This window comes from Maylandia zebra, linkage group LG20 (assembly GCF_041146795.1).
Source record: "Maylandia zebra isolate NMK-2024a linkage group LG20, Mzebra_GT3a, whole genome shotgun sequence".
Classification (NCBI taxonomy): domain Eukaryota; kingdom Metazoa; phylum Chordata; class Actinopteri; order Cichliformes; family Cichlidae; genus Maylandia; species Maylandia zebra.
The window spans coordinates 14,994,081-15,015,954 of NC_135186.1; the positions used below are offsets into that span (position 1 = coordinate 14,994,081).

At 39.8% G+C, this 21,874-nt stretch overlaps 1 protein-coding gene across 2 annotated transcripts in view; it reads right to left on the reverse strand.

Annotated features, from left to right (window-relative positions):
• The window catches only part of klhdc8b (kelch domain containing 8B), a 280,867-nt gene that overhangs the window by 73,271 nt on the left and 185,722 nt on the right, over positions 1–21,874 (reverse strand). For both annotated transcript variants that reach the window (XM_004565463.3, XM_014409271.3), the window contains one exon: positions 12,488–12,712. In XM_004565463.3, coding sequence (XP_004565520.1) covers positions 12,488–12,712 — 225 coding nt within the window. The remainder of the gene's footprint in view (positions 1–12,487; positions 12,713–21,874) is intronic.

Here is a 21,874-nt window from a genome sequence, read left to right on the forward strand (position 1 = left end):
TGTAATACTAATACTCAGTCATGACAGCGATGCAGGAGAAAATTGGACGTGCCCACTGAAACACAAGAGGAATTGACAGAACACCTGAGCACACACAAAACACATACTGGAATTAAGATTTTCAAGTTATAAGTTGATATGAAATATTCTACATGTAACAATAATGCCCACGTTATCTTGGATGGTTGGGCGTTACATATAATGCATAGTAAAGCTTTCAGCATTAACATTATGGAGGAGGTGGCAGATCAAATAGGACGTGTTCCCCTAATAAGTTAATGATTTTAAACTTAAAATCAACATCAGCCGTACAAAACTAATGAATTAATTAAACTAGTTTAGAAATCTTTTACCAAAATCATTTTTTCTCAAGTTTTCTTTAGTATTTGAGTAATACACAGACTTTCTGTACACCCATGACTAGAAAAAAAATGTGATAATGAGTGATCTGTTTAAAATTTTATTAGCCCATACATCTGTAGTGAACAGTTCACTGCCCAACTTATAAGCTGTCACCCCCCCAAAGAGCTTTAATTTCTTGTTGGAGTATCAGTTCCTAAACATGGTTAAATATTATGTTGGTGTGAGTCAAGAATTTTGTTCTGGACTTTTACTTGACAAGTTTCACACTGAGCTGATGAAATGCAGAAGGAGGATTACGTTGCCCAGAACAGGATTTAAATTAAAGACATATAAGTGAGTTCACTGTTTTTGAGGGTGTGAAAAATTAGTCATATAGTTTATAATTGTACAATAAAACATTGCCATAAAAAAAAACTCCATCATTTCCATCAGGTTTGCATTGAGCACCGTTCTTTTTTATTTTTTTAGTAATAGTAAAAATTTTAGTAAACTGACTGAATTAGCTGAAAAAATATAATAATCAGAATCAGAATCAGAATACTTTATTGATCCCTGGGGGAAATTATTTTTTGTTACAGTGCTCCATTTTAAACCAACATTAAGACAAGACAGACAATACACTAACTAAGAATAGTACAATATATACATATATATACATACATACATACATACATAAGTCACTCATAAATAAATAGTTGGAAAAGAAACATGTGTAGTTGTAGCAGCAAACAGTGTGTTAAGTGGATGCGTTGTACAGGGAGATGGCCACAGGCAGGAATGATTTCCTGTGTCGTTCAGTGGTGCTTTTCGGTAATCTCAGTCTCTCACTGAACGTGCTCCTGTGACTGACCAGCATGTCATGGAGTGGGTGGGAGGTGTTATCCAACATTGTCTTTATCTTGGACAGCATCCGCCTCTCCGACACCACCTTGAGGGAGTCCAGCTCCATCCCCACAACATTGCTGGCCTTACGGATTAGTTTATTGAGTCTGTTGGCATCTGCGACCCTCAGCCTGCTCCCCCAGCATGCAACTGCATAGAGGATCGCACTGGCCACAACAGACTCATAGAAAATCCTCAGCATTTTCTGGCAGATGTTGAAGGACCTCAGTCACCTCAAAAAATAGAGACGACTCTGGCCCTTCCTGTAAAGTGCTGTGGCGTTTTTAGCCCAGTCCAGTTTATTGTCAATGTGTACTCCAAGGTATTTATAGTCCTCCACAATGTCAACACTGACCCCCTGAATTGAAACAGGGGTCAAGTGTTTCCTGGTCTTCCTGAAGTCCACGATCAGTTCCTTGGTCTTTGCCACGTTGAGCTGCAGATGATTCTGCTCACACCACGTGACAAAGGAGTCGACCACAGCCCGGTACTCTGTCTCATCATCCCTGCTGATGCATCCAACCACCGCAGAGTCATCAGAAAACTTCTGAAGATGGCATGTCTCTGTGCAGTGGCTGAAGTCTGTGGTGTAGAGGGTGAAGAGGAAGGGGGAGAGGACAGTTTCTAACTAGCTCCTGCATGAAGACTTGTTTTAGAAAACCTCAAACACACATAGCATAAAATAATTGTTGTATTTACTATAACGATCAATATGGTGCTTCTAACAAGTTGTTAGCCAACAATCATACCTCCAAAAAGCACCGGCTAATGACTTGTCCAACAAATGTCCTTAACCAATGAGCACACACCTGAATGACAGATATAAAGCCTCCTCTCTGAAATCACCAGAATCTCTGAAATGGGCCTAATGTTTTATTTAATATGAAGCAAAATGAGTGACTGAGAAACTTTTTATTGAGGTCAAGCCTGAGGCCTGTTTAGGACCACAAGTTCACAGCCCCCTGGTGGCCTTTAAAAAGAAGAAATGTTTAAGGCACTTTCACTTTGGCTTCACTCTCTAGAGCTGGAAGCTACATGCCTAGTTTTTATTTGTTTATGGCTGTTCCACAACTGCATCCCATTAGCATTACCTCTTTCACCTTTTTGTGGAAGTCAGGGCAAAGCTGATTCTATGTTGACTTTGTACACTGTTTTGTTATATGAACTGGTATTACACACACAAAAAGTTGGCAAATTTCAAAAATAGGGGCTGATTTGAGCGTGGCCTCAGAGCCAAGGCCTCAATTCTTCAAAGTCAAACCCATTAAACCTGAGCCGCTTCAGAGGGGCAAAAAGAGCCTTTGTTAACAGGAATCAGGGTTAGACTTGCTTGATTTGACACAAATGTACATACAGACAGTACTACACGCACACACACACACACACACACACACACACACTGATCTTTTCACAAGGGAGCAGCAACATAATCCCCCACACATCCACACAAAGTGAAACACTTCCCTCCAGTTTCTCCAACACACATGTTCCCTTACAAACAGAAGAGAAAAACATAACAAAAACAATACCATAAAATGGGAAGCTGTGTAAAATGTAAATGAAAACAATGCAATAATCTGCAAATCTCACATTTGAATCCCATATTTTATTCACTGTAGCACTACTGAGCAAAAATCCATCAATGTTTGAGAACTGAGGAGATCAGTTCAGTCCCAATGATATCCTGTTCTTGTCTGATATTCCATTCTAGCCACGCAACAGTCCCGAGTCTTCTTTATTATGTTTTTTGTTTTATTATGCTTTAACTTCTTGAGCTCCAAGGGTCTTTCTGGGGTGTTAAATATAAGGGCAGGGGGCCAGAAGTGACCCGGCAAAGATTAAATCCGACAGAAAGAGGGAATACATTTTCACTTTTCAAATGTATTTTAATAGGTTTTAAAGCCTTTTCTACTGATAAAGACCTCCCTGTGGCTATTCATACTACACCAAAGTAAGAGAGTAATAGCTAAATAAGTAAATAACAGAAAAGTTCCTTCTTTTTTTTTCATTGTCTAAAATCTATATGTGTCTTTTGTAGTATCAGAAGTTTTAAAAAAATATATAAAATTGATAATTACTTCACAAAATTTACAATTTATTTATTTATCATTTTTAAAGTTTATAATTTCTGCACAGTGAGCTACATTAATTAAAGCCCAAAGAGTTGTGCTAACTGATTAACCATTAACTAGCAGCATTCCTTTATCATACAGAAAAGCTGATAGGTACTGTTATAATTTGCAGTTATTTTTCTTATATTAAGACATCTCAGGAATTAAATGTTTAGTTAAACTTCTTTAAACCGACAAAAAAGGAAACTTCACTGGTTCAGCTCATTTAAGAGGTGATGTAAAATGAGTTTGACATCGCTGCTCTAAATGTTCTCAGCTGGTGAAAGGTCTGCACTGCAGACCTAAATCAGTTCAGCACACACACTCTTCTAGTAAGAAGCCATACAGTTTTTCCCTTTTCCTTGAAAAAAATAAAAATGTAAATGTTTAAGCATGAGCCCCACTAACAGCTGAACTGTAGCTAGTGGGCCTATTCCAGGGGTGCGGAACTTCCGGCCTCAATGAGGCAAATCACCCTGGGTCAAGATACCTGAATCAAATGATTAGTTCATTTCCAGGACTCTGGAAAACTTCAAGACATGTTGAGGAGATAATTTAGCCATTTAGATCAGCTGTGTTGGTTCAAGTACACATCTAAATCCTGCAGGACACCGGCCCTTGAGGCCTGGAGTTGCCCCATCCCTGGGCTATTCGATACTGTGTTATAATTCCTCTACCTGAGTACTTACTACAACTCACCTAATTCACCAAAGCACTTTTTTGTTCTCATGCTTAAATACTTTCACACTGTGATGAATGCATCAGAGAGCAACCTGGGCCTAGTATTTGCCTAAGGAAATTTGGTTGGAGCAGCCGGGGATTGAGCCACAGATAAATAGATGTCCAGTCTACCTCCTGAGCTACAGCAACCAGACTTTCAGACCAATTAGTTAATTTCTTTTCTTTCACTGAATAGAATTAAACAGGAAAAAAAGCTCAACAACAACTTAGAAACACAGCATTGGTCATGACTTCCACAACTACTTCTACACCCTTTATAATGTATTCTTTTTGAAACCCAGCACATATTAAGGTGAACCATCTGAGCATCAGTGCCTCTGCAGAGAAACTGCCACAGATTTCACTGTGAGTCTTGGTTTATCAAAGTAAAGACAAGAATGCTAAGTTAGTGATTAAATGCAAAGAATATTTGGCAGATTAGTCAAAGCTATAAAGACTCCAAAATTTAAAAATGTATTGCTTTCCACTTTGTGTCCAAAACACTGAAAATCTTGGCCTCAGTTAATAATATCTCTTTGTGTGTTCAATCTTTCTTTCAAAGTCCAAACTCAGCTTTCTTTTCATTCCGCAGCTCTTGAAAGCAGAATCAAATCACGACTCATTGCGGAGTAAGCGGCACTATGGTCATCTATTTATCTATCTACGACTATGAATCATCACAGCTTGACTGAGGATATTTTGAGACATTGCATTGCTGCATCTAACAGCATTTAAACTCTAGGGGACCCGTTTCAGTCTCTGAGGCTACTTGAGATTCAGTATGCACTTAGACATTTTTCAGTCATGCTGCTTGAAAAGGGCAGACTCTAGCCTTGAATTGAGCACTTACATATCCTACTTAATGCCCACACCATTGAGAATGCTTGCCATTTTGAGGGAACTGACCTCTTTATCTAGTTTGTTCCCAAAATTCCAAATAATCACACAAGAATCCTTGCTTACTATTTTTCTCATAGAAATCCAAAAAATTGTATTTGTACAGAATAAGATTTAACAGCATCATCTCTTGGCTTTCACAAGCACAGCCTGAACTCGCTATGACAACAACATTTCACTCTTCCAATAGTGATGATTATTATTATCAGATTAATTTACAATTAATAATCAATAATTAACAATAACAATAGTAATAACAATTTATTAATTTTACATTAGTTAAAATTCCCTAATTTCCAGTCCAATACTTTTTGAGCTCAGTGATTCTAGCTTTGCATGATTTGCAGTTCAAAACATGTTCAGGCATCTTTGTTGCATCCTTTCAGGTCATCAAGTGTGTGACACAAGCAAAGAGTAGAAAAAACTGTCAGAAACCAAATGTTCAGAGTCTAAAGCAAGAGCTTCTCACTCAGAGGCATTCACTGTGCATGATGACATCATTAAGTGATGCTTTGGCCATATGAGCATCCACAGCCGTAATAGCATTAACAGAAAAAAAGAAAAATCACAGTAGCCCCCATTTAGGGTTTTTGAAGCCTGACATTGGTATTTTGACAACAGAAACTCAGCTGTCTCAACATCATCTTTTGGTTCCGTCAAACAAGAGTAAACCCACGATGGGAGCTCTGTTACAGCTGGTGCTTGTCTGGTCATTGCATTTCATTTCAAATGCTGTATTATCACCAGTGTTGGGGAGTAACGGAATACATGTACCGCCGTTACGTATTTAAAATACAAAATATGACTAACTGTATTCCGTTACAGTTACCGTTTAAAAAGCTGGTATTCAGAATACAGTTACTTTGTTGAAATAAATGGATTACACTGCGGTACTTTCCTGTTTCATATTGTCACGGGTCAGGACTGTTTGGGTTTTGTTTGACAGCTACGTTCTGTTGTTCCAGGCGGCAGCGTTACGGTTGCCATGGTTACAGGGCGACACGCTCTCTCTCTCTCTGCGACTGTGTGTTTCCTGGGTGAGAGAGCGCCTTTTCGTTGTTATTGTTGTGCTAAGCTAACAGGCAGAAGGCTACAAGCATAGCTCTAAAGAATGTAGCATCATGGGCAGTGTAGTCCGTGCTGCAGGGAGAATGGACTGCCATACACGTTATGGGTCTGTGAGCGCGAGGAGGGAGAAAAAGGGGAGTGGAAAGGTACGAGTTGTCATCGAGGAAAAACGGGAGCTGGAAGCATGTAAATATAATAATAACCACTGCAGCCAAGAAGAGTGCCTGACGAACCCAGTTGTAAGTAAGCTATTAAGACTCGACTGTACACCGTGTTCGTGTTTTCCTCCGAAACAATAAGTTCCGTTGGAGCAGCCTTTCAACGCCTCTCTCTGTCTCTCGCAAGAAAAGTTGACCCACACAACAAAGTAAAGCTATTTTTCGGCTACGAGCCGACAGGGACCCCACCGTATTAGTCAGAGGTCCCTTTACTACAGTTCGGAGTCGCGGACCTTCAGTAATAGTAATAAATCACACAGCAATAGTACATTCACGTTGTTGTAAAAAGCATGATAATATATTAAGTAGTCCAAAGTATTCAGAATACGTTACTCTCATTGAGTAACGTAACGGAATACATTACAGAATACATTTTGGGGCATGTATTCTGTATTCTGTAATGGAATACATTTTAAAAGTAACCTTCCCAACACTGATTATCACAAACAGATTGCATGCACTTACATGCTAGCTTGCTTCCTTGCATCATAACTTGATAACAGTCTGATAGGGGATTACTGTTCTATTGCAATTGTGATGCGTCATTGTCCATTATCTTTTCATTTAGCTTAGACAAATGTGCTAAATCAAGGTTCAAGGTTCTTTATTTGTCACATGCATAGTTATACAAGTATAACACACAGTCCTCGACATGTGCAAAAATGGGGGGGGGGGGGGGGGGGGGGTAGAGGAAGAACATTATATATATATATATAGTATATACATTGGGTGAATGTGCAGTAGTAGCAGCAAGCAGGTGAATTCTGTACATTAATATGAATAGACATCTGACTATTTTACAGGATAGACAATATAAACATATTTAAAATTAAAGGAATTGAAATGTACATTGTGCCTTGGTTTAGAGTGTCTGGAAGAGAGTCCTGTCTCAGTCAATTATAGATGATGTGAGAGATGATGTGTTGTACTGTGTGCAACTATGATCTTAAATTACTTTTTTCCTCAATTTTTTGCACTTATTTTCAATCAATGGGGATGGCTACTCCAGTCTGCATGTCAAGCATCCTTGGGCAAGATACTAACCCAAGTTACTCTCCGATGCATTCATCGGAGTATGAATGTGCTTGAATGTAGTTAGAAAGCACTCAGTATAGAGAAAGTGCTTGAGAGAACGGGTGTGATTGGGTGAATGTGGCATGTTGTATAGAGCGGTTTGAGTACTCTGCGAGAGCAGAAAAGTGCTATATAGGAATCAGTCCATTTACCATCAATCACTACTTTTCTTTGTTCCTTTGAAGAAAAAGAAGAAGGAGTGGTGAAGACGAGGAAAATGTTTTTGTCACATCATGTTTTGGCCTTTTGGTCTCTTTTTACTTGACATGGTGTAGTTCTTTATCAAAAACTGGTCTGCCAAAGACGTAAAAAAAAACAACCTAATTTAAATTACATGACTCCAGTTCATCAGTTTTTATTGTAAATATATAAATATTTATAGTAATTTAACCCATGGCTACCATGGCTATCATGGCTCTCTGGGCCATGGGTAACAGTTTTAGAATCACTGATGTAGTGTATATTGTCATGCGCCGCGGCGCGCGTGCACAAAAGGATCCGGACGCAAACTAGGGAGCTAAACAAGGAACTAAAAACCGGGGGAAACAATGACACGAGGAAGCCGGGATCGGGACCGTGGGAGCTCGGGAGGGAAGTGTGGCAGTCCGTGAGCAGGAAGTCCGTGGGGATAGCGAATGGGCCAGATGATGCACCGAGTGATCCAGTTGAGCCGGAGGACAGGCAGGTGGCAGACGCCGAGTCAAAACCTGGACACAAGTTCCAACACAGTTCCAACCAGAAGTGAATGCACGCTTTCGTGGAAGTCTAGTTACCACTGTGGGGTGACTAACGGACTGGCGTGGAGCATCCGTCAGCGCCGGGTTAAGTAGATCTTCATGTAATCACCGCAATGGAGAGCAGGTGTGCCACACCCCCAGCCCGGGGGTGTAGCTACCCGAGCATCACGCATTCCACAGTCACAGGACCACGGACCATGACAGTATATACAACAATATGAAAGTATAAAAATGGTAAAAGATATATAATAAATTATGAAAGAAAGCAAAAAAGGCAAAGCAATCACACACACACACACACACACACATATATATATATATATATATATATATAGAAAGCGAGATGACAGCTAAAGACCATGTTTCTCACATGATTGAAATGTCACATTTGAAAGGGTTCTCATGAATTGCAAGGTGACAGTGTTTGAATCATCATCTGTCACCGAAGGCACACAAACAGATCTCGGCTTTATCTGCAGAAGAACAAATGACTGATGCAGCTGGCTTCACATCCTGCAATAAACGTCTACAAATCAGATTGACAGTCAGTATAACATTGCACTTAAACCACAAGCTCCCTGCTGAATGTAAGTGCCAGAGAAATATGCATATATGAAAGATTGTTTATGGCAATATTGCTGCTTAGTTTCAACATGACATCAAACCCCTTAACTTTACTTAAAATGTGTGGATTTTGAGGATACACGAACTGTTTGTGCTATATTAAAAACGTTTCACTCAGCTTTCACCCTTCTGTAACATCAAATATCTCATTTGCCTACAACAGACTTAATTACAGCTTAATAGTATATGTGAGGAGCCACACTCTGATTTCATGCTTCAAATGGGATTTGGAGCATATGTTATAATCCTTGCACAAAATCACTAAATAACAATATGGGTTAATTAAAGCTTATATCCCACATAATCCTAATGATTCACTCTGTTTTGACTCCTGAGGTATTAATAAAGCAAAAAATTAAAATCATTGACAGATTTGCAGCAGCTAAGGGCACCTTTAAGCGCCTGAAGTGTTTTCATTACTCAAATCAGATTTATTGCCAACATTGCACACATGCATTTGTTCAGTCATGTTTTATGCAGCAACATTTAAAGTGAGTCAATCGACAAACCGTGTGGTAGAAGCATTTGCCCATTTCTTTCACTGGTCAGGATTCAGCAGCATCATCATCAACAGTGCGGATTTGATTTGATATGATCTGACTCAACTAATGTATAATCTTCCCATATTTGGGCTGCTTTGTATTCCCCATTCCAAGTGCTCCAGGGTGGCATAGCACACACTGTGAGATACCCAACCACTGATTCCATTAGGCTGTTTACCAGGCAGCTTCTCCTTCTTATCTACTGAAATTATTCAAGCATACAGGAATTCATAAAGCAGAGTAACTGGACTGCTTTGTCTGAATTACTCCTGGGTGGGTATATCTCAAATGGCTCTGCAGTGGTCTAGGTCATGTCTGAACATTTTCTAGTGTTCATTGGTGGCCACAGCTCCTCTTGTTCTATTCCTCAGAAGGGTCCCTCATCATATATGCTCCCTGTTGAACACATAACATAACATTTCCTTCCATGGGTCCTATACCAGCGGTACCCAACTTTTTTTGCACCACAGACTGGCTTATATCTGACAATAGAAACCTTGAAAACTATAAATTTACACCTGAACCTCAACTCGTACTGGTCTGTGGCCTGGCTTGTGGACCGCTGTCCTATACAATTTAAGTTAGGGCGTGACTATTTGAGCAGCCATCCATTGTGCCACAGTTTCAAATAATGGAGTAGAAGAAAGAATGTGAATATTGTTTACCCTAACACTAGCACAACACAGCAGTATCCATAACACGAACTGCACATTAGGTGAGCTTATATGGAGGTGAGTATCCTGCTTACAGTCAAGTTCTGAAGCACTCCATTCCTGTGTTTATGTTAGTTTTAAACAAAATGACATTTAAGCCTGTAAGCTGCAGCATTTTGAAAGAAACCAGGATACCGCTGCATGTATACATTGTATTCAGACAAGATCCTATACACCTTAAGCCAGCTGAGGTATGATAACACAGACCACAGCAGCAAAAAGGAACTGAGAAAGAAACTGGTGTCTCGAATTATGATGTTTTGTACTTATGCTTGATGTCTATCAAGCATAAGTACATGAAGTGCTCTAAAAGTGGACTTGGAACTTTAGTTACCTCAACTGGAGAAAGTACTTTATTAAACCAGGCTTGCATTTGTAGTCCCTTCATTGTAGTAAAAAGCCTTGTTTCTCTCTGTTCCTGTTTGACACATTAAACTTATTGCATTTTGTGATAATACTAAACATCCTGTAGCCTTTTCATATTAAAGGAGAGATCCTTCTTTACTTAATCAGACACTATTAAAGGACGGTGAAGCAAAGCCATTTTCAAAACATTAAAACACTACACTAAAATAATGAAAGCATTATATTGTTAACGCACTAAAATAAATTCTCACTCCTGCTGCCGTCCCGCTGAAGTCACTGTTCGTCATTCCTTTGTGTGCGTGTGTGTGTTTTAATCACTGAAATGAAGAACATTTGCTCCATATGTTTGATCTTAACCAGCTGGAGAGAAATGCAAGTTGTTGATGGTTTAATGTGCTGCACATGAGCAGGTAATTAGCTGTGCAAACTGATCGTAGCTGTGCAAATTTGTTTGGCAGCTCATTTAACAAGCTAAGGTGCAGAAAGAAAAGCCCGATAAGAAGGCTTCAGCTGGAAGGATGTGAGTAGTTTTTTAAAGTTTTGTGTGTTATGTGAGGCTGACACGTGGTTCATTCTAACTATCTGCCTTTGCTGTGACACAAGACTGAAATGACAACAGTATATGTTAAAATAACGCAATATAAGGCTCCATAATTTAGAATATTCCTGACATTTTCAATAATTCACATACATAAATACATAATTTGTTATATTATCATTGCAAGTATGTGTGTGTGATTTTTCCTTATTTATTTATTCTTTGTTTGTTTTATTTTTTCTTTATGAAAGGAAGCATATGTTTGTGCTTATATCTGTTTAATCTATCTTTTAAACTTTTATGCAATTTCTCCTTTTTAAAGGCACAGTGTGTAAAATTTGTCCACCACAATATACAGGTACATTTAGTAAAGAAAATAAGAGAAAAAAATACTATACAAAAATCAATACATTTCAATATCGCTACCGTTCTGATTCATTTACATATTGAAAGGGAGTGGGAAGAGCACTCCACATGTCTGTTGATTGCCGTAAACTGAATTCTGTTTTTTCACATCCCAGTTCAAATGCATTTGCCACTGTATGACAAATGTCATTTACCTCAGCTGTCAATATGACTGCAGTGTCAATTTGTCCGGTGTCCTGGGAGTCCGCTATAAGTCAGCGTGTCATCGAAATTGATGACAAACTGATTACAGCGATACCGAGGTGAGTTGTTGAGGATATCCTGAACATTTCTGTCAGTAAGCACTGCTGTTAGCTGCTGTTAGCTGGGATTATTGAAACTTTCTTTGAAGTGGATCTACCAATGATAGACTCAGGCACTTAGCGAATAAACTCTCTTATGATGTGAGAATGTAATCAAATTGTTTTTCAGAGGAAAAATGTGATTTTTAGGATACTCAAACCTAATGTTAGCCGCCATAATGTTAACTTACAACCTTCTTGTTGTTCTTTAGCCAACTCATTGTCACCTGTCCGGAGATGGGAGAATTTTGTGTCTGATCTGCTGACAATAAGTAATTGCCACAATATGAGACATAAATAGGCATGTTTATGCACATTTTCATGTGTTAGAGCCATGAGCTCAGTTCATTATATAATGCTTGAAGTGAGAAAGATGAGGAGGTGGAAAATGAGGGAGGAAGAGAAAGAAATTATGTAAATATACATGTCCAGTCTGCATGCCAAGTGTCCTTGGGCAATATACTAACCCCATGTTGTTCTCCGGTGCATCAACTGGAGTATGAATGTATGTGGATAAAAATTAGGAAGCACTTAGAAACAGTAGAAAAGGGTGCATTGTGCAAACTGATATGAATGGGTGAATGTACAAGTTGTGTAAAGCGCTTTGAGTGCTCAAGACAGAGTAGAAAAGCTCTATATAAGAACCATTTACCTTATTTGCAGTGGTCAGGCAGGTATAGCACTATTGGACAGGTAGAAAATTTTACAAAATACTTGCCATCTAACTATAATGGGCTAATCTCCAATACTCAAACCCATTTAAAGAGAGTGAAAGAGAGAGTGAAAGCATCAAAACCGCTGCCTAACCAGTTTAATGGATCACCCAGAAAGCTCCTGCTCCTTCAGGCTGTATTTCATCCCTTGAGTTCGACCTTAAAAATGTCATCTTAAACTCATGACTTCCTTCAGGGTTAAATAACAGCTTACCTTGATCCAGATCATACTCTTCCGTGGTGCTGACAAAGTGAGGTCTGGAGTAAAAGTTATGCGGCCCCGGCTGCTGGAGGCCCCCAAGGCTGAAGAGGCTTCGCTCATTTGAAGCACAGCAGGAAAAGACCCTCCGGCTGGGGATGCAGGAATAACGTGTCCAGCTCTTCATCTCCAGGTCAAAAGCCTCCAGTGCTGTCACCGGCATCTTTCCCTGGCGACCACCTGGAGGAGAGGGGAGAGAGATTCAATGAATTTATGATTATGACAAAGCTTTACAATTACAAGAGATTCTATTAAAATCCAGAGAAGTGAAATGTGAGCAAACTGACAAAGTCACCTGTGTATTATCATGAAGACCTGGAAACTGCATGCCCCTTCTCATAAATGAAATATATTCCCAGAAATATTATCATGTGCACAAACAACAAGCCAAGGACAAATGCAAATTTTCTGTGTGACACTGTTTGTCCCTGTTTCCATTTCCTGTTTCATTGCTTTTTAATCCCCAGTGCCTGTCACATAGTTTCCTTGGCATTTATGTCAAAGTCTAGCGAGTGCACAGACCAGCGCTGGGACCACATTTCATTTTGGGCTGAAAGGAGAGCACAGCAGCAGGGAGCTCCCCTAGGACACTTAGGAGTTGTTTACTTCCACAAATCATAACTTAACCTTGTAAAATACGACTACAAGGGGAAGGCAAGCTTTGTGAGACAGAGAGAGAGAGAGAGAGAGCCTGCGTGGAGCGGGCAGTAAGAGTTTGAATGATGGGAACAGGGGGGTTGAAAGCAGCGCAGCACTGTGGGGGCCAGGGGTGAGAGGCAAATAGGGAGGGAGGCAGCGGAAAAAGAAGGGGGAAATGTAAAGAATATGAGAGAGTGACAGAGAAATTATAGAAAGCATTATAGAAAGAGAAAAACAGAATGTGGAGGAGTGAGAGAAGAAAGTGGAAGAGGGTCAGCTGGAGTGGGCAGAGAGGCAGAGAGATCGATAGCAGTAGCGAGACAAAGAGTCGAACTGTGTGGGAAGCATTACATGTGAGAAAAAGAGATTCCATGCAAAAGATTTGGTTGATTGGAGCAGAATCTACTGTGTATGGTTTTCCTTGAGAGTACATAGTTCACATATGGTTTTAGTGTTGCTGCAATACTCCACAGACTAACATTTTGGCAAAAGTGTAAAACAGAGAATCTGGACTGCTGCACTACTGAAGGAGACAGCTTTTGCACAAATCTACATATAATCACGGGTCTGAGCTGCATTCTAAACCAAATTCAGCTCAGCAAAAATAAGCCATCTGTATAATCTATATAACAGATGTATCTCTGTTATGTAGATTATACATACAGTGGGGCAAAAAAGTATTTAGTCAGCCACCAATTGTGCAAGTTCCCCCACTTAAAATTATGACAGAGGTCAGTAATTTGCACCAGAGGTACACTTCAACTGTGAGAGACAGAATGTGAAAAAAAAATCCATGAATTCACATGGTAGGATTTGTAAAGACTTTATTCGTAAATTAGGGTGGAAAATAAGTATTTGGTCACCTCAAACAAGGAAAATCTCTGGCTCTCACAGACCTGTAATGTCTTCTGTAAGAAGCTTTTCTGTCCCCCACTCGTTACCTGTATGAATGGCACCTGTTTGAACTCATCATCTGTATAAAAGACACCTGTCCACAGCCTCAAACAGTCAGACTCCAAACTCCGCCATGGCCAAGACCAAAGAGCTTTCGAAGGACACCAGGAAAAGTATTGTAGACCTGCACCAGACTGGGAAGAGTGAATCTACAATAGGCAAGCAGCTTGGTGTGAAAAAATCAACTGTGGGAGCAATCATCAGAAAATGGAAGACATACAAGACCACTGATAATCTCCCTCGATCTGGGGCTCCACGCAAGATCTCATCCCGTGGGGTCAAAATGATCATGAGAACGGTGAGCAAAGATCCCAGAACCACACGGGGGGACCTGGTGAATGACCTGCAGAGAGCTGGGACCAAAGTAACAAAGGTCACCATCAGTAACACACTACAACGGCAGGGAATCAAATCCCGCAGTGCCAGACGTGTTCCGCTGCTGAAGCCAGTGCATGTCCAGGCCCGTCTGAAGTTTGCCAGAGAGCACATGGATGATACAGCAGAGGATTGGGAGAATGTCATGTGGTCAGATGAAACCAAAGTAGAACTTTTTGGTATAAACTCAACTCGTCGTGTTTGGAGGAAGAAGAATACTGAGTTGCATCCCAAGAACACCATACCTACTGTGAAGCATGGGGGTGGAAACATCATGCTATGGGGCTGTTTTTCTGCCAAGGGGACAGGACGACTGATCCGTGTTAAGGACAGAATGAATGGGGCCATGTATCGTGAGATTTTGAGCCAAAACCTCCTTCCATCAGTGAGAACTTTGAAGATGAAACGAGGCTGGGTCTTCCAACATGACAATGATCCAAAACACACCGCCCGGGCAACAAAGGAGTGGCTCCGTAAGAAGCATTCGAAAGTCCTGGAGTGGCCTAGCCAGTCTCCAGACCTCAACCCCATAGAAAATCTGTGGCGGGAGTTGAAAGTCCGTGTTGCTCGGCAACAGCCCCAAAACATCACTGCTCTCGAGAAGATCTGCATGGAGGAATGGGCCAAAATACCAGCTACTGTGTGTGCAAACCTGGTAAAGACCTATAGTAAACGTTTGACCTCTGTTATTGCCAACAAAGGTTATGTTACAAAGTATTGAGTTGTATTTTTGTTATTGACCAAATACTTATTTTCCACCCTGATTTACGAATAAATTCTTTACAAATCCTACCATGTGGATTCATGGATTTTTTTTTCACATTCTGTCTCTCACAGTTGAAGTGTACCTCTGGTGCAAATTACTGACCTCTGTCATCATTTTAGGTGGGGGAACTTGCACAATCGGTGGCTGACTAAATACTATTTTGCCCCACTGTAACAGACAGAAATCTGGACAATAAAAAAAAACAAAAAACAAAAGAATCCATTAGTCTTTAGCCCGTTGCTTCATGAGCCTCCATAGCTAAAGGTAGAAGCCAGCGCTAAGGTACAATCATATAGCGGGAGACCCATGCATAATCAGCCTTACTGTATTATTAATATTTTAATTTGTTCCATTTTCTTACTAGGTTCTTTTAACGAAGATGAATTACGGTTAATTGATTTTCTGAATAGCTCTTTTTTTATTAGCAACTTGGTTAATTGTTATGACTGACAGATGCTGAGAATGAAGGAGCTTTGCAGACCACCATTTGGGATCGGTATGTAAGAGCATCAAAGGACTGTTTCATGAACTGTGTGGTTCACTGTTGTCTGTTTCAACAGCTGACAAGCTCCAAACACAATTTATCTATGTATTATTTGTAGCTAGTTAGTGAGAAAATACTAATCCTGCTAATCATTAATAATCATTTTGTGAGCATCCACAACAGTCCTAGGGAGTGAAAGACCAATATCAGTAATACAAATACCAATCAATACCACATCTCCAACCAGTCACTACTGTACAGGTTAAAATTACAGTCTGTCACCAGTGGAAGACAACAAGCATCCATACTTTGGCTCTACATTTGTACAGAGACAGGAAAAAGTGAAATTACATCCATTAAAATATGTTAATGTAGCAACAGTAAACTCCACCAACCTAATTAAACATTAGCTACCACTGAATCTGTGTCTGGGCTTTGTAACCATTTTAACATCAGAGCATTTTAAATTGGCATAATTAACATAGCAATTATTTAAAAAAAAGACTAAAGCATCCAAAACTAAAAAACTATTGCAAGCACCAAAACCTGCAGTGTATCAAATGGCCTCCTAAGGTGATATTAGTAGCGCATTCAGCATCACTGCTTACCAAGCTAGCCAGTATTGGCATAAGCTAAATTTCTCCAGGTATACTTTGTTGGTGAAATATGATCGCACGTGATTTCAAATCCTAACCTTCAGACTTCTATATGATATTACACAGAGAATAAATGAATAGGTTGGGTCTCAGGTGGGTATCTGAAAAACATTAGCATGTTAGCACTGTAGATGTGCAGTAAAGTCGCAGTAAACATTTGGGTAAGGGTAACATAAAAATAACATAGTGGCAGAGGTGTGCTCCCTGGCTCAACTGCAGGGGAGGAGTGGTGCAGTGAGCTCAAGGGGGCAGTGCCGGGGAGGCAGGTGAGAACACAGCTGGCGGTGTTTGGACTGATGAGTCTTTTTTCCCCTTTTTAGTGAGGCAGGAGACGAGAGACGGGGTTGTTGGAAAAGCTGAGACCAGCGCTGACCAGACTGTGGGTTGTTGCATAAAGAACCCTAAATAAACGAGACATCTCTGAGCATAAACAATGTGTGTGTGGAGTGCATTCTACAAATGTGAATTATAGAGCCTTCCTTATTTTTTTAATATAACCAATACTATCGGTGTAGCAATATTAGCTATTTGCTGATCAAAACTGTCATGTCAATTGTCAACAAATTTAAAATTTAAAAGAAGTAAGGAGGAGACAGGAGATCCACCTTTAGCGCATAAATGACTAAATAAATACCTACACATTGTAAATCTTAAGGAAAACTGTTTGTTTCATGTGTTAAAAATAATTTACATAGACATTCATTAGAGCAAATATACTAATATACATTTTTCAGTTGTAGCTATTATTAACTAAAACATCTTGTTTAACTTTATTTTATGAGTAAGTTAGCTACTGCTGTGCCAGATTGCTGTTGTCCTCTTTCATATTGTTTGCTCTTTATTCATGTCCATTCTGTGTTCCACATTGGCTGATAAGGAATATATATTACATTGTGGTTCAGTAACAAATGGTTGAAATGGTATATGTATGTTGCTGTAAGCATTTCTCACTTTTGCCTCCAGCAGAAGCCAACACTTGGATGTCTCCCAAGCTGCCAATAAAAAAAGAATAAGCAGGAAAACTGCCGTGTAATGGTGTGCATTCTGAGATTTGTGATGTTTGTTGTTACAGTAATTCATCAGCTATCCAAGATTCTTACTGGGGGTGAAAGTACAGACTGCTGGCTGGTTAAACACCATTTATGATTTACTTGTTGGCCTGATGCAGTAAATTCAGTGGTAAAAATGAAGATGTTTGTTTTTGTCATGATTTAGATTCTTTATCATTATTTGCTGCTGATGAAGTGTGGTGCAGTATTCATCCAGTGCGGTGTGTGTTTTTACACTAGTGTATTTGTTTCACTGAATAATCTTTTTCGTCATCCTTCACTTTGCTGACAACTGTTTTTCAGCTGCACGTGTGCTGATTGCTAACCACGACGCTGCTGCAAAATCCTTGATGTGTACTGTGAACACACGTAGGCAGGTAGGCACACGAATTTCAAAGCGCTGGGAAGCCTCGTGAGTTACGTCATTTGCCAGCAAGGCCACTGTTGACTGGGAACACAGGGAATTTAAATGAAAAGAGGTTCAAGCACCCGCTGAAGAGAACAACCCCCTCAAGTGCAGCAGCAGCTGTAGAAGCAGCATGAATGTGCAAGGTACGGTAAAGCTTTAACGCAATCCCAGCGAGAAGACATTACAGTCACAGAGAGAGAGAGAGAGACAGCTTAAAAAAACGGCATAAATTATTTTCTCTTCGTATATTACAAATTAGTCTGTGTCTAATGTGATATAATATGATTAAACTCCCATCTGTGCACAGACCACGTGGCTGCACTTTAGACTAGTCATCGCTCTCTGTCCCATGCACTTCCCGGCATCATTAGCTGCAGCCACACCAACATGAATGAGTTTACTCTTCTACTTAAAACTTAAAGATTTTCTTTGTTTGTTTTTGGATTTTTTTTGTTTATTTGTTTTTGTGGCTATTTTTACTATACCATGTGATTTTGTTGAAACTTAGGAGTTGGTTTTAAAGAAGAAGCCAATCTTTCCTCTTCTCCACTAAAGCAGCTGATATGCAAACATTTGTTGTCCAGGACACCAAGCAGAGGTGGAAAGTAGATGAAGTACACATATTTTGTTACTATAATTATTTAGAAGTGTCATATTTAATTGATATCTGTACTTCTGAATTTATTTTACATTATTTGCCATTTGTTTTTACTCACTACATTTTAACACAAAATCTCTACTTTCTGCTCCTCACAATTTTAAAACGGGAACGTTTCAATAAACTTTAAGACATGTGGTGGGAGTTATTATTTCCTGTCATAATATGCCTGCAAACATCAAACTGATTTTAAGTTAAATGAAGCAAACAATAACATACAAAAGACATCATTTATAGGACAATCTTCACAGGATAAAGTTAGCCTGATTCATTTGAGATAGTATTGAAGAGCATAAAGTGACTGCATTTTTTTTAACACGTTATTTCAAATGCTGTATTTCTTACTGCTCAACAAATATCTGCAAACACGCAAACACTGTGCAGTTTGACATACGATGCCTGCTGCATAAAAGTACAAAAGTATTGTTGTGTGTTGGACCGGTGGCCGTGGTGTTCAGTGTTAGGTTACATCATAGGTAGCAGACACTGAATTACATTTAAGGTGCTATGCCATTTCTTATAATAATAATAATGGATTGGATTTATATAGCGCTTTTCTAGGCACCCAAAGCGCTTTACAATACCACTATTCATTCACTCTCACATTCATACACTGGTGGAGGCAGCTACAGTTGTAGCCACAGCTGCCCTGGGGCAGACTGACAGAAGCGAGGCTGCCATATCGTGCCATCGGCCCCTCTGGCCAACACCAGTAGGCAAGTAGGGTAAAGTGTCTTGCCCAAGGACACAACGACCAGGACAGAGAGCCCAGGGATCGAACCGGCGACCTTCCGGTTACAGATGCGATCCCCAACCCCCTGAGCCATGATGCAGTGCTAAAAGAGTGCAGGATGCGCCTGCACATCTGTTGTTTTTACGTGAATATAGAATTCGGTTTGCAGCCACATTGCCCAAATGTCGGCTTGTTTACCTGATGATGAAAGGGAGGTCACTTTGTGGCAGACAGCAATCATTTGTCAGGGTGATGGATGTTGTTGTTTGACCTGTGATAAACTGATTTCTTCACCATATATATATCAGTGTTACACTGAGTCATCAGATAAATGAACACCATCTGAACTCCACCTGCTTTGACCTCGTCTCTCTCTGTTTTCTCACACTTTATAACTCATGTGTGGGAGAGCTCATTACGAGGCAAACGGATATTCCCCAATTAATCTTTTAAAACACAGGAAACACTGATACAAGAAACACAGTGTTTCTTGTATCAGAACACTTTTGCATTGTTGTATTAATTTCACTTTTATTTGTTTTTCCATCAAGTCAAGCAAGATTAAAACTTATTAACTGACAAACTTCTACCTACCAACAGAACGTCAGTCCAATATTTATGCTCCATATACCTGAGATATAAGGGAAGCATCAGCTCAGCTTAAGGTACAAAAAGACCTTTAGGTGACTATTTAGGTCATTTACCCCCCTGATATGACCAATACCAGCAGTAGACATCAACCACCAACAATAAAGATCACTCTTATCCAGATATGTGACAAAACTGTTAGATTTAGGCACAGTCATTTGGTTTGGATTAAGAAATTGCTTCTTTGTTGCCAATAATAACAACATTACAGTAATATGCAGTATACCATAGCATAGGCTTAGGTTAATTTGTGGAAAAGTAATTATTAAGTAATAATTAAAAAGACTGGTTTGAAACAAAGGTCTCCATGTTACAGTGACCCATTAATCAACCCTCTTACAGCACAAGAGGACATGTGAATCTTTTGGGGGCATTTGACAGATGACTGCTGTGTCTCAAAACTCACAGAGTTCATTTGGAAATGAAATGTAAACACATTTTAAACACTAAAATTTTAAGTGTTGAAATAACCTCCAATTACTTTAAACAAAAAAATATTGATGGGTTACAAAGTCATTTCTAAGGTTTAGGGCGCTCGAGTAAATGACAGAGAAAGCCTTTATCCTTTAACTGGAAAACTTGAAACACTGGTGAAACTTCCCAGGAGTGGTCGGTCTGCCAAAATTACTCCAAGGATGCATCAGTGACTCATCCAGGAGGTCAGATAAGAACCCAGAACAACATTTAGATATATGTTGGCCGCACTTGTGTCAGCTAAGCTCAAAGTTCATGATTCAACAATAATTAAGAAACTGCACAAAAATGACATCCCTGTGGGAGGTCCAAGGGAAAAACCAATGAAAAAGACTAATTTCACATTCACTAAAAATCCATTGTAATGATGGGAACATGCTTTGTATTCATATCAAGAACTCCCTGAGTAAAGGTGGTTATCCCACCTGGACATTTGTTGTCTGGGAAGCTGGGAAGGCACCTAAAGAGAGCTCCAGGCAATCCAGAAGAGACAACTGCTGCCTAAGCACAAACCCTTAGTGATCCCTTATGTGTCAGGAGCATGGGAAAAGAGCTGAGATGCATTTTCTCTAAACACTCTGTGGCTTTCAAAACCTAAAACATGCTGCGCCAAAAATTGTCCACCCCAAGTATTCGGTCTCACGGCACCAACAGAGTAATGTAGTGTATGCTGTTAGGTGCCAGGAGGTTGCCATGCAACAACCTCTGGCTTTGCAGATGGCACAACACAGAATAGCCACCTTGTCAGACCAGGTCTCTGCAGTCTATTTACACCTACAGGCCAGTGGACACTCTTTCATTGATGAGGATGTGCACATCCAGGACAGGGAGGAACGCTGGTTTGAGCACAGAGTCAAAGAGACCATTTATGTGAAAAGCGAAAGACCATCTCTGAATCGAGGAGGGGGCCTAAGGCTACATCTTTCACCATCTTAAAATACTGTGATTGCAACCATTCCTCAACTATCTGTGAACGGTACTCATGGCCATTGATGATTGGTCTTTGATCATTGGTTGTTGATCGATGGTCATGCCATTTTGCATATTAATGATCAAGAAACAAACCTCCCAGCCCATTGTTTGGCACTGGTGCCAGTTTCAGTCCTTATGCAAATGTTCTGTTTAAAAGATTGGGGAAACCTGCAGTGAGCGGAGACTGAAGAAGTCACTTGGATGAGTGACGAAATGAACATACAGGCCTAGTATATTAAAATATGAATTTAATAAGAGGTACGTGAAATGATTAACTGTCAATATCAACTAGTGGTATTAAAATATGGATTAAACCTGAAGGTAGAATTTTGGCAAAACAGCAGGTTCAGACATCAGTCTTTGCTGAACCTGCACCTGTTCGCCTGTTCACCTGTTTTATTAGACCTGACATGGTCAGAGCTGCGTTCCCTGCTTACTCATTGTCACAGCTTTCCTTATTAATGTGTTTTTCATACTTCTTCTTTTCTACATCATGCATGATAGGCAGGGTGGTTTGCAAGAGGA